At 43.5% G+C, this 13,472-nt stretch overlaps 1 protein-coding gene across 1 annotated transcript in view; it reads left to right on the top strand.

Annotated features, from left to right (window-relative positions):
* The window catches only part of GRB2 (growth factor receptor bound protein 2), a 44,661-nt gene extending 31,189 nt beyond the window's left edge, over window positions 1–13,472 (top strand). The window contains exons 2-5 of the mRNA XM_063176019.1: window positions 2,635–2,732; window positions 7,127–7,249; window positions 9,576–9,744; window positions 11,131–13,472. Of these exons, the coding sequence (XP_063032089.1) occupies window positions 2,635–2,732; window positions 7,127–7,249; window positions 9,576–9,744; window positions 11,131–11,316 (576 nt within the window). The 3' untranslated portion in view covers window positions 11,317–13,472. The remainder of the gene's footprint in view (window positions 1–2,634; window positions 2,733–7,126; window positions 7,250–9,575; window positions 9,745–11,130) is intronic.

The raw sequence follows: 13,472 nt of genomic DNA, 5'->3' as shown, positions 1-13,472 counted from the left end.
GCATGTGACTGCAAAGTTGTCCTGAATTTAAGGCACTTCAGTCCAAGTCAGTTTTGCTTGGCTGAGCTGGGGGCAGCTCCAGGGGTGTCTGACCCTGTCACAAGAAATGGTTTTGCAGATCTGTGCTGTGGAGATGACTCGTGCTGAAATGATACGGGAACATGGAGCTCTGGAGAGCAAACAGAGTGTTCTGTTCCCTCTGGAAGAGGCAGAAAGGGGAACCCAGGGGTGTTCACAGGGTGAGTTCTGTGCATGAGCTCTCCGGTCTCCAGCACAGGGCAGGGATCCCTGGCTGCCTGCCAGGGTGTGGATGGAGCTGTGACAGCTCCTTAAAGTGATCCTAGAAAGGACAACGGGCTGCAGATAGCGTCAGCCTGGGGGTGTGAGGCTGGAAAAGGTCTTGGGAGCAACCCAGCCGCTCATGGGGAGCTGTGGAGGGCTCATCACCTCAGCACAAGTCCCCTGAACAGGTTGGATGTACAGATATGTAGGCAGTTATCTTACCCTGCCTTTAATCAGCTATTTTTTATTCTGGTCACAAAGCTTTAATGCATCCCTCAGCACTGCTCCCTCGCTGGCATTTGGCTTCAGGCCAGGCATTAATGAGTACCCCAAGCCCAATGTGATTTGGCTCCTCCAAATCTATTAGCATATCTTCAGAGCAAGACAAAACTCATTAAAATAATTTACATTTGGGCGTTAGAATTAATGATAACTTTTTAATACCTACAGCCGAATCCCCAAATCTGTGGTACTGTCCTTCAGGTGAAACTACAATTTACCCATTCTTTCTGGAAAAAGAACAGACTGCCAGATCCTTTAACTGTTCTCTGAATGGTGATGAAACAAGTCTGTAGCATGATAAACATGAGCTTATCAAAGCTCATGGGAGACATCTCTGATAAAGGAATGCATGCTCTTGTGTAAGATTTGGTTTATTAGAAATCATATTAAAATATGTTGTGTTTGAGTTGTGTTCTGTTGTGCAGGATTTTAGTGAAGGCAGCTTGAGGTACAGAACAGCCCCAAATGACTGATTCTTGGAAGCTATGTGCTGAAATCTTTACATGACTGAGTTACAGATCTGGGCTTCAGCTCATGCCCTCCCTGGTCTCTGCACAATTCACTTTTGCACACCTGTTTCTGATCTCTGTCATCCCTGTTCAGTCTCCCAGAACTCCTGCTGGTGTCTCTCCCTGTATCTGATGCTGAGGAATCAGTCCCTGGCCAGGCTGCTGTCCCACAGCTCCGAGGCAGACCAGCAGACATCAGCTGATCCAGGGCAGCTCTCCATGTGTGAGCTCTCACCTCAGAGCTGGAACAGAGCCATGCTTGAACTGCTCATGACCTGTGCTCAGATGGTGCCAGCTAAAAGACTGAGCTCTGCTGTGCATGCTGGCACAGTGCTTGTCCATAAATGCATGGAAGCCCAAAGTAGTAACGGCACAAAAGACAGCTTGAATGTTTCATCCACATGTAAGGATCTTTTCAGAGTTAAAGCCTCTTCAGCTAAAAAAATCCAGAAATGGGCCTTAAAGATGGGTGTCTTTGCTCACCTAAGTTGTGTAGATGTGGCCCTGCTGCTGTGCTAGCTCCCCAGTGGAAGTGCTGGCACCCCGGGAATGTACATCCCACCAGCCTCTTCCCTTGGAGTGGAGGAGCATCCAAGTAAATATTAGCCCCTGTAATTTGCTGAGGAAGCTCATATTTTGCACTCTTTCATTTGCCACATTTCATTTCAGTAGGTTTTGAGGTTTTTCTCTGTCATACATAGCAGTCAGTAGTGAGGCAGATCTAGGGTGTTGGTGTGTCAGTTTTGAAAGGCAGCAAGCACTGATCTTTAGAGTTTAATTTTCTGATGCACTCCAGTCAGCTGTAAGAATGAGACATGCACTTGCAAATTTTTGTCTGATTTTACTTTTACTTTTTCCTCTTTTTAAAATTTCCTCTCATCACCCTTGAAATAAAGAAACATAATGGCATAGCAAAAGAGTTAGTTTGAGGGTTTGTTGGATATATTCTCCATAACTCTGTGTGTGTAGTATGTGATCTCTGGATCTGCCTTCGTGTTTCTTTCTCTTTGTATTTCCTCATTTTCCTGCGTTCAGGCAATGCTAATCATGTGATACTTTTGTGACTTGAGGCTTTTTTTTTTTTTTTTGTGTTGACAAACACAAAATCATCTTCAGGAGAGGCAGTTTCAAACAGTAGCATGGTTTTATTTACAGAACATAATAAAATATTGGAGGGACTGCTTTCAGTCAGTGCACCAGGCTTGCCTGTTGCAGCATACCAGTTGACAGAAATTCAGTGAAAAATAAAGCATCAAAGTTTTTAGAGCAAGTATGCTTTGAAATATCAATTTGTGCTTTTTAAAACTACCTTTTTATGTGGCTCCTCTCTTGTGACTCCTGATCTTTCATTCATGTTCAAAATTACAGCAAGAAAAGCATCTCCTTCAAAAATAAAAAGAAGGAACTTTGTTCATCTACATTTGCTGTTTGAATGCATTTAACTTTATTAATGTAAAAACTGCTCAACACAAATGGGAAGAATTAACCTGGTGCCTTCAGCAGTCTTGCTTGTATCTTGAATGTATCTCAAGCTTAATTTTTGTTTCCTTCCTTCCTTCAGGTTTTGAATGAAGAATGCGATCAGAACTGGTACAAGGCAGAACTCAATGGAAAAGATGGCTTCATTCCCAAGAACTACATAGAAATGAAACCCCATCCGTAAGTAGAGCTTTTGGGATGGGCTCTCCTGCTCTTACTCTGGGCATCCTCACAAACAGAAGGATGGTTTTCTGCTAAAATTTTACCTGATCCACTCAAATGTACAGACAGATAAAGGATGGCTGGTGAGTTGTGTGTCTCTGGCTGTAGTGTTTGCTTTAACTCCTCCCACAGCAGCTGCATGGCAGGGTGTTTTGGGAGGCTTTTCTGGTGCTTGCTCTGGTGGTTTTTACAGTCAGACAGAGCAATCTTGAAGTTAGCAGCCATAAACCAGCAGAAAATCCTTGAGTAGTGAGTTTGTACTACCACTGCCCCAGGAAAAGTGTTTGTGTTCTTGTGGTGATTCTCAATTTTACTTACTGAGCAGCTTAAAGTAAAAATCATGGCATTCACAGCTCTGCAAAAGGTGAAGGGTATTTGGAGCTGAGCTTTTGTAGTATGTCTGTCACATTCTGAGTATAGAATCACAGAATTGTTAAAGTTGGACAGGACCTGTAACAGTCATCTGGTCCAACACCTTCCTCACAAAACAGGCTGACCTCAAAGTGCTGTCACACAAGTATTGTTGCCTTGAACTGCTGCTCCAAAGAGCTGTGTTTGAGTAACTACTTCAAACCTTTCCCCCTAGGTGTAATGAATCCAGCCTGTGAAAACTGTAGCATTTCGTGATTGGGTATTTTCTTTGTGTCAGTTCATGTGTTTCTGCTGTCTTCTGCTAAACTTTGCTTCTCCAACCTTTGAGATCCTGCAACATCTGAACAAGAACAGCAAGCTCTGGGTAACAGATTCAAAGGGAGGTTTAGGAGGGAGAAGCAAAACCTGTAATCAGGGGTTTTACAAGAAGCTGTAGTGTTTCATTTGCTCACAAAAGCTGATGATTAATGTAAGTGTTGACTGTCATTATATAATGAAGATATTGCAGTTAAATGCAATCAAGAATTATTTTTCTAAAGGCCCTTTTGAAATAGCAGAAGGAAGCTTCTGAGGGCCTGGCCCCAAGAAGGAAGAAGTGTCTTACTTTAGGGCAGCCAAGTGGGAAGTGAAGCAAGGACACACAAGAAAAATTCTGAACATTTTTAAAGCCTTGTTTTCTGTAGTAGCATGTCTGGTTTATCCTGATTGTACCAGTCCACTGAGGATCACCAATCCACATTGCAATGTCTCTCATATTGATTTGATGCTTGTAGCTTCTCATGACAATTTTCCAGGCATTTGAGTTATCCTGCAGTGATGTCTCCTGTGATGATCAGTGTATTCTGTGATCTTCCATGGAGTTTTGTTTTAGAGGAATAGAGCTGTCAGTTTTTCACCTTTTCTGTATCAAAAGGGAATGGACAATATTTGAGCCTGCAAGTGGGTGAATTTGGTAGTGGTTTTTAAGCATAGTTAATTTGATTTTATCTGAAGATGTTTTAAACTGCTGATGGCATCTGGATGGAGGCAGTGTCATGTGTCAGCAATGCTGAGAGTCTTAACTACTGTATTTTAACAACCCTGGGAAATGATGCAAAAGTTTTTATAGCATAATGTTGGCTTAGCTGTATTGCAGACCTCTCTAGTCATACAAAAAGCAAACTGCAGGCAGCTGAGCAGTGAGAAAGAGAATGTTCCTTTACTCACAGTATCATCGAATTGTTTTCAAGAGGTTTTGGAAAGAAAGCAACTGAATATGGCTTTAAATCCTGTCCTAGGATCCAAAACTTAAATCTTCCAGCTGCACAGCTGGTATTAAATGCCATGTTTCTCCTTACTTGTATTTTGCAAATCTTACAGATCACTTTGTAACTCCCAGCAAATGAAGCTGAAAGGAAAATGTGGCACTTTTCGGTGACCAGACTTACCTAAGGATTAACCTGAAGGGTTAATCTGAATTACCACCTCAATTAACAAAGCAAAGACTGAGCAGAGGTAGGCAGGACAGAGAAGAGCTACAGGAAGCTCTGGGCAGGGAAGTTATGGTGAAGTCACAGCAGCACCTTGCTCTGGAAGGGGGCAGGAGAAGACTTTGGTGTTTATGAAACACAGCATGGATCTGATCCAGGCTATCTCAGGTCTTTGTGTTTGTTATCAGCCTGTCCTGGGGATATTGCTGAAGTCTCACTTTGCAGCATTGTAATTTCTGTGGAGGAGCTCGGCCAAGTGAGATGATTGTGCGAAGGAATTGCCAAAGTGCCGATGGAGGGGAGGCTGGAAGCGATGGGAACTGTGCTGTACAATCAGGGCAGCTCCCTCTGGCTGTGCAGCATCAGCAGGAATGCCTGCTTTGCTTCTGCAGTGCTGGCAGGATGAGTTTCACCTGCATTACAGAGCTTGTTGGAGTCAAGCCTCGATTATCAGGCTTACCCTGCAGAAGAAAAGTTGTGGGAATGTCATTGTTACTTTGCTGAATTCTCCACAAGTGATTTTTGACAGGCTGTGGTGTTTGTTAATTTTTTCAATTCTGTAGCAAACATATGTGCACAACACTTCTGCTGCTGTACAGCTGTGTTCTTTAGTAGACAGTAGTCCTGCAGAATAACTTTGTTTCATCTCTGGAGTTTTCTGTTCATTTAATTCAGGTTCTTTTTCTCTGGCTAATGTGGTAGTAAAGCTACAAAACTACAAGGAAGCTTAAGAATTGTGAAAGATTTTTAGTCTTTCTATTTGAAGTGCCTTAGAAGCAGCTAGGAGCACAAAACTTAGATAGCTTGCCCTTGTCACTTTGGAAGTGTTATTTCATTTAAAAGAATAGTACACTTCTACTTTGTGATTCAGTAAAATTTAGGGAGAAAACAGGTGAACTGTGGAGGCTTCAGGAAGGATTCTATTAAGCTCTTTCAGGCTTTCCTAATTACTTTATAGAGAAAGGTGAAGTTGTTTTTGTTTGTGTTTAAGATGAAACTGTCACACGAGTAATTGAGAATTATTTGAGAACTAAACAGGATTAAGACACTTTGTAAACAAGAAATATGGCGATATCTAAAATCATAATATAAAGCTTGCTTCAAGCAGCATTTGGCAGAGAGAATATTCAGGTCTTTTTTGTCTTTCTGACAGTAGTGCCAAAAGCCCAGGAAATTAACTACTACCTTTGATTTCTGAAGGAGTTTCACTTAATAGTTTCTCCTGGTTGATTTTTGTGGGCAGCAGTGTGTGCAGTGAGGGGCGGATGGGTCTCCTGTGGTGATCTGCCACCACCTCACCTCAGGCACCAAGAAGCAGCACAGGTGCCAAGCCACCCAGAATGTACAAAATACCATGAAATTCTTAACCGCTGGAAATAGGATGGTTTAGGGAGGAAGCTTTTTCTTTTTATTCCAGGGGATAAAAACACAACGAGAGTTTCAAGCAAGTGGAGTATGGTTGGTAACTGAATAATCAGTCCTTCTTCAGCTCTAGAGGTAGTTTCCCCTTACAGAGATAGATCTGGTGACTTCTTGACGTCACAAGAGCTCCAGCTTTTCTTAAGAATGACTGTTTCAAGAAGGATTCTGCAACTCCTGCCTTGTTGCTGCAGCAAAGCCTTCAGTGCAGACAGTGGGCTGTGTGAGTGGGGCTCTTGTTACGAAATGCTCTCCTCTAAGGTCAGTCATCTGCGTGGGTGTGGGTGTGATAAGTGCTGCTGTCCTGTGTGATTTGTTCCTCAGAGCTGAAAGCTCTGCTTTTTAGTTGTGAAGATGCTTCTGCTTTTCTCATGCCATGTGACCTACCACTCATCCCTTCTTTGCCTTTAATCTTGGATTAGTCTAGAAATGCAAATGTAAATGGGGGCAAGGATCCCGTGACCAGTCTGTTGGTCAGTGCTGACGATCTGGTGGCCTGAGGTAGGTTCAGCCTTGGTGTCATGGTCAGCCTGTGGCTGGTGAGAATTTTGGATGTGGTTTGCATGAGGCTGCTCCTTCATGTGACTCTCCTGTGAAAGCTGCTGGATTGTACTGCCTGTGGGAGAAAGCAAGAAAAGAGGCTCCTGAAACAAGTGTCATCAGCATCTTTTCTGGAACAGAATCCATGCCTAGCTCAGCACTGCTCTGCAGTGGAGCAGAGAGACCTTGAAGGAACTTTTCTCACTCACTTGGTCTGTAAGTGCTGTCCTGGCACCTGCCTCAGCTTTCTGACAGATGATACTTGTCTTGGACCACAGGACTCTGGTAGGCTCAGAGATTGGACTCTGGGATGCAGGAGCAAACAGCTGCTGGATGAAGATACTGATTCTCTCTGCCGAGGTAGATGTGCCTTACCACCGGATCTGAAAGAGACAAGAAATTGATTTGGATACAAAATGCACTTTCCATGTGTGCAGGATGGGGCAGTGCATAGACAACATCTTGTTTCTGGAGCTGTGGTGTTTCTGGCTCTTCCATGAATGGATTCAAATTCTTAACTTTTCCTCCTGTTTTCTTTTCCTCCCCACACAGGTGGTTTTTTGGAAAGATTCCCCGAGCGAAGGCTGAAGAAATGTTGGGCAAACAGAGACATGATGGTGCCTTCCTCATCAGGGAGAGTGAGAGTGCTCCTGGGGACTTCTCCCTCTCAGTCAAGTAAGTCATGCCCAGGAGCAATTGTGTGCTAATCAGGCATCTGCTGCTCCTTTGGAGGGTGAGTAAAGGGCAGGTGATTGTCAGCCCTGAGGAGCAGGAATAACCTCACAGGTGTCCTATAGCATTCCTGTTCTAGTGACATTTATTCCCTCTCTAATAGAACAAACATCTTTGCTCTGCTTTGCAGTGAGCCCACAGGACTGACCTGGTGGCTCACACAGGCCCAGGCAGTGTCTGGTGGCCTCTTTGTGGATCCCATTCCTCCCTCTTACAGCCACAAAGCACCCAATGTGGACAACTTCCCATCCTCCTTCACTCCTCCTCTGCAGTGCAAGTTATTACTTCATCTTCCCTCTGTGTTGTACATTTACAAGTATATTTTTTTCTGCTTGGCACATGCCTTGGTAATATTCCCACTGACTAGCACTGGACACGGAGCTGTGAAACCAGAGATCCATTTGAACTCTCACAAGTCTATTCCACATGGCTTAGGAAGAAATTCTTCTCTTTGACGGTGGTGAGGCCGTGGCACAGGTTGCCTAAAGAATCTGTGCCTGCCCCATCCCTGGAAATGTTAAATGCCATGTTGGACAGGGCTTTGGAGCAACCTGGTCTAGTGGAAGGTATCCCTGCCCCTGAGAGGAGGGTTGGAATGAGGTGGTCCTTAGGTGATTCCCAACACAAGCAATTCTGTGTTCTCTGATCTGAAGTCACTCAAATAGAGCTATTAGAAACTTGAAAAGATATGTGAAGTAATTTAATGTAGGATGGGGATGGGAGGGAATCTGTCCTCAGCAGGTTGATTTTGGCTTTTTTGGTTTTTTAATTATTTTCTGTAATCTTGCCCTTTTCTACCATAAATAAACAAGATTTTCTTTAGAATCCTTACGACATTTTTATTATTCATGTGCAATTCCAGCTGGCTCTGTTTTCTGTGGCTGTCAGTGATCCATCTCAACAAGATTTGTTTCTTTTCTTTTGGTCATCTTTGGTTTGTAACCAAATTTTTGTCCTTCTGTACAGCAGCACTGAGTCATGCCAGCAAACTGGATTAAAGCCACTGATTTTAGAGATGTTTATATTTCTGTCTAGGATAGAGTCATCCAGGCTGGAATATTAGATATGAATGGAAGCTTCAACTGCAGAAAGTGCATTCCTTTAAGAAACAGAAAGTTACAATGGCATAGCTGGGCCTGCCTGTTCAGCCTGGTGTTGCCATCTGGTGGTAATGTCTCAGTTGGGTGGTTTTTCCTGTGTGTATAATTTAGGAAAGTCCTTTTCCCAAACAGTGATCTGTAGGATTGGGAATGGTGAGAAGCTCAGAGGTTGAGGAAGGCAGAGCAGAGGCAGCACCCAGGAGTTGTTTCAAGGCAGTGTCTGCTTTCCCCACTCAGGTATAGGTGCTGTGCATGCCAAATGGGAACAGTTGTCTTCTGTTTCCAGTGTTTTAGGCTGAAGTAAAATTACCAATGTGCCATTCATCTGGAAAATCCCAGTGGATCTGTCCAGTTTTTCTTTATTCAGAGTAAAACCATTGCAAATGTAGCTTCAGTTAAATGCCATCATTTGTCGGAAAAAACACTGAATTTGTCTGTTAACACAGAATTGAAGTTGCTGGTTTATGTGTGCAGCATAATCTTTGAACACTTTGGGGTTTGAGGGGTTTTTGTCTGTTGCATTTTGTTTTGGGGTTTTTTTTAAAGACCAGAGAGGTCCTTTTGTTTCGTAGGAGAGCCTTTTGCCCAAGTCCATTCTGGTTGCCAGAGGAGCCAATTCTGCCCTCCCTGTGGCAGTGTTTTCCCAGGAATTTGCCTGTAATGGGACTGGTGTTTTTGCATTGCATTGTAGCACGTCCCCAGTGGTGCTGTGGGAGGGAGGGACTGGGGCTCTGAGAAGCAGAGGGCCATGGCAAGAGTAGCACAGACTGAGAGTGGCTCGAGTCAGCTGTGAAACTGCTGTGAAGTTCTAAACCAAACTGTGAAGAGCTAAACCAAAGTGCTTGTGCTGTTTATCTGGCACTTCTGTGTTTGAGGATGTGAAGTGGAAAGCACCAGGGTGCAGCTGTGTTGCTGTGACCTTGCAAAGTCCCTGGCATTTGTCCTTGGGATTCTGCACCATCTTCATCAACACAGGTGATGCTATATGTAACATACATCAAGAAGTATGTGTGATTCCAGTTATGGGCTTGCAGCTGTGTTACCAGTGTCATTGACAGTTTTCACTGTGCCCTGAAGGACCTTCTTGTTCCAAACTCTGTGCTGATGATCCCAGAAGGAGTTCCCCATGGCTAATAATGTGCTCTGTGTTCTTCATTCTTTCCACACAGGTTTGGAAATGATGTGCAGCACTTCAAGGTGCTTAGAGATGGGGCTGGCAAGTATTTCCTTTGGGTGGTGAAGTTCAATTCTTTGAACGAGCTGGTAGATTATCACAGATCCACATCTGTCTCCAGGAACCAGCAAATATTTCTCCGGGACATTGAGCAGGTGCCACAGGTAAGAGAAGTGTCCCTGTAGAGTGCCCTGGTCAGGCAATTGCAACCACAGTCTGAAGTGGGATTGCATTTTGGAGTAAGAAAGAAGCTGACTGATTTTTTTTCTTGTGAAAGTGTATCTTTAGATCCTGAAGTCAAAATTTTACTGGTAAATAAGCTGCATTCTTGTGCAAAGCCTACCAACACTCCTGCTCTCCCTGGAGTTGAGGCAAAATGATTGTTGCTGCTTGAATGTTTGTCTTGTTTTAATGCTTATAGATTCTGTTGCAGGAAGATAATTTGATTCCTGTGGATTAAAAATGGATTTGCTCCTGTTATAGGGCACAGTTTAAAAGGGAAGGGAACTTATGGCTTTATGGTTGAACTTGCTGATCTTAGGCCTTCTTCAGCCTAAAGAATTCTGCGATTCTGTTCTGATTTATACCTGATCATAGCCAGAAGTGCAGCCCTCAGTGAGGCTTTGATACTGGGCTTTCCTGAAGAGGTGGTTACAGCATATGGAGAATCTCTGGTTTGGATCTAGCCAGTGTAAAGAGAATCCAGAAACTGTTGTGAAGTGCCAGCAGAGCAGCTTGTGTATATCCAGCTCTGTGTTTTGTTCCATTTCCCAGGTCAATCAGAGTGTTGTATTTCGTGTAACTGCATGTTTTGTCAGTTCTGGGTAAATCCTTTTGCTTCCTTGTACGGCATTCTGCTTCTAGCCTGAAGACAAGGGTGTGGCATTTGTGCAGCTGTCCAGGTGCCACTGGCAGCTTTGTCACAGTTTGTCTGAACTTAACACTTGGCTCTGCACGGTCAGGTCAGGGATAAACAGAGGGGGAGAAAACAGCTGGCTGAAAAGGACAAGCATGAAGAGAACTTCCTGGCCTCACAATTTTAAGACTGCAAATGTATTTTAAATGAACTGTTAGCTTTTCGATCAGAAAGGAAGACTTGCTGACCAGGCAAAATGTTCTGTGACAGAAGAGTTAAGGAAAATGTGTAAAATGTCAACATCCAGTTTTTAGGGGGAACTTCGTGTAGATCAATAATATTTGTGCTGTCAGTTATGAAAACAGGACAAGTAAACAGCAATATTACTGTATTGCCATAGAACACAGATTTACAATAGGCCATGAAGAGTGAAAAGTACTAGAAAAACATCAAAATCATCTGCTCTATTTCAGCTGTTTCACAGGAACTTGACCTTTTTCTGAGGTATTCTACAGCCTGTCCATTACTGTTTTAGCACCTCGTTGCAGCTGTTGGGAGCTGGCTTGCAGGAAAAGGGAGTAGCCCAAATATTTATTGTTAATCTTCAGTGTAAGACAGCTTCTGCCCCGCAGGAGCAGGTGCCTGGAGTGCCCTGGGTGATTCTCACTGTGTGTGTTTCTTGTTCCCCTTTCAGCAACCAACATACGTTCAGGCCCTGTTTGATTTTGATCCCCAAGAGGAAGGAGAGCTGGGCTTCCATCGTGGAGACTTTATCCAAGTCCTTGACAATTCTGACCCCAACTGGTGGAAGGGAGCGTGCCGCGGACAGACGGGCATGTTCCCTCGCAACTACGTGACCCCAGTGAACCGGAACATCTAGAGAGAAATATTAGAGATTATTTAAGGAAACCAGAGAAACAGTAAATACACATACAGAGCCTAACTGCAGCCAGTGACCCCAACATCACACGGCGGTAAAACCAGAGTCACCTGTCACCGTGAGGTGATCCTCCTTCCCTCAGAGCGGAACTTCAGGGGCGGGGGGAAGAGTTCAACTTACACACCAAAACTTATCTTAAAGGAAAAAAAAAAAGGAAAAAAAAAAAGGAGAGAGAGAGAGAAAAAAAATGAAAATAACAAATTTCCTCAGCTGCTCCTGGGTTATCCCCTTTATTCACTCTTGTTGACAATGAGTGTTTTAAGGTCACTTAAGGTCTCACCACCACAACTCTTCTTGTTTCCCCCTCCTCCTCTGTCCATCAGTGCATGAAGTTTTAATGCCATATAAAGTCCTAGCCAATGCAGTTAAAGGAAAAGGGAGAAACTCTGCTGGTATTTTCTCTCTCTGCAAACGGTCTTCATTTGACATGAAGGGACATGAGAGAAGAACCAAATCCACAGTCCTGCCTTTAAAAAAAAACAAAAATCATCAGTTTCTGCTTTTGCCTTCAACATTCAGCATTTCTTGCCTGGGAAAGATGAGGTGTTAATCTAATTTTTATTGTCTCTTCTCCTTTGGCACTTTCTTCTGAAGCTCAGCAGCTTCCAAACAGAGGAAGGGAGAAGAGTTGTGTGGCTTTTTGTTCTCTTTTTTACTTTTGAGTCACAGAGCTGCTTTGAGAAACTCCAACGTACAACTGAAGTCTATTAATGCTGTGCTGACAGCTTTTTTGTTTTTTCTTAAAGGTGTACGGTTGAGCACATTCTGTAATTTTTTCCATAGTGCCTTCCCCTTATTTTCTTTTTTATTATTTTTTAAGTTAAAAGGACAGTCCAGAGCTTTTCAGAGGATTTTTTTTTTCTGCCTATGTGTAAATAAATACTATGGGGGAAGGGGGCAAAGGAGGGTGGTTTTATCAATGGACACTTGAGAAAAATCTACAGAGATGGAGCGTTAATCTTCAGATTTGTCTTACTGTTCAACTTCCCTTATTCCAAGGAAAATAAAATCAAGGCATTCAAGTGGCAACTTAGGCTGCTCAGAGGTGGAGAGCTGCAACCAGGAGCCTCAAAAGAAGTAAGAGAAAGGGGAAAGTTCTGTTGAGGGAAAATGAGGAAGAATATTTTGGGGAGGGAGGGTTAAGGGGGGGATTTGGGAAATAATAGCCCTGAGATGTCCTACAAAATGTACATTCCTTTGGTGGAAAACTTCATAATGCAGAGAAACCTCAAGAAATAGTGCTTGAAAAAAAACTTTACGCTCTTAGTGAATGTTTCTACGTGATGCATGTGATCAGCCTGTCTCCTCGGCCTGGATAGGCAGTATTTGCAGTCGTGTTGCTCTTGAGAAGTGGAGTTGGCATCCCTGTTCTCCAGTCTCTCCTCCCTCCTCAGGTCAGTGTTCCTGTTGAAGTAGCTCCCCGCCCGCTCCCGTTCACAGCAGGCTGTGTGTGACTGTTCTCCCCACCCTGCACCCCGGGGCATTTCTGGTGGCCCTTTGCTCCTCACCAGAGCAGTGTGACATTAAATTGGACAGAAGGAAAGCAATCAGCCCGCAGCGCTCTCTGTGCCAATCTTCAGTTGCGTTGTTTTTCCCTTGGTGGCCGTTTGGCTGGATCCCTTCACCCCACCAACACACCCAACCTGCAGCGGAGATCTCCTCCCGCCCTGCTCAGCACGGGCAATCTTTTGTTGGAGGGTGCCTTTTTTTGTAGTAAGTGTTACAAAAGTTTTACTCCTGAGATGAACTCTGCCTTACACTTTGATTTTCCAGCAAATGAAAGAGAGAACTACCCTGTAGAGTATTACTTTTTCCCCCTCTCCTTGCTAGCTGTCACTCACTTTCTTCCCACTTTGTAAAGTGATTGGAAAAGGAATCTATGGCATTCTACACCTGGACCATTTGATTGTTTCCTTATTTTGGAATTGGTGTATATCATGCAGCCTTGCAGACATATGTCTTGTGTGTGTATATATATTAAAAAAATTTCTGTGTTTAAATAAAAAAAAGGCCTATGTACTTAATCCTTTAACTCTGCAGCAGCATTTGGTAGATAGTAATTAACTGTGAATAATAAATATACATTGAATTCTTCA

Source organism: Melospiza melodia, chromosome 24 (assembly GCF_035770615.1).
Source record: "Melospiza melodia melodia isolate bMelMel2 chromosome 24, bMelMel2.pri, whole genome shotgun sequence".
NCBI lineage: Eukaryota > Metazoa > Chordata > Aves > Passeriformes > Passerellidae > Melospiza > Melospiza melodia.
The sequence above is the reverse complement of the archived record's forward strand: the minus strand, read 5'-3'. Positions and strand labels throughout refer to the sequence as shown.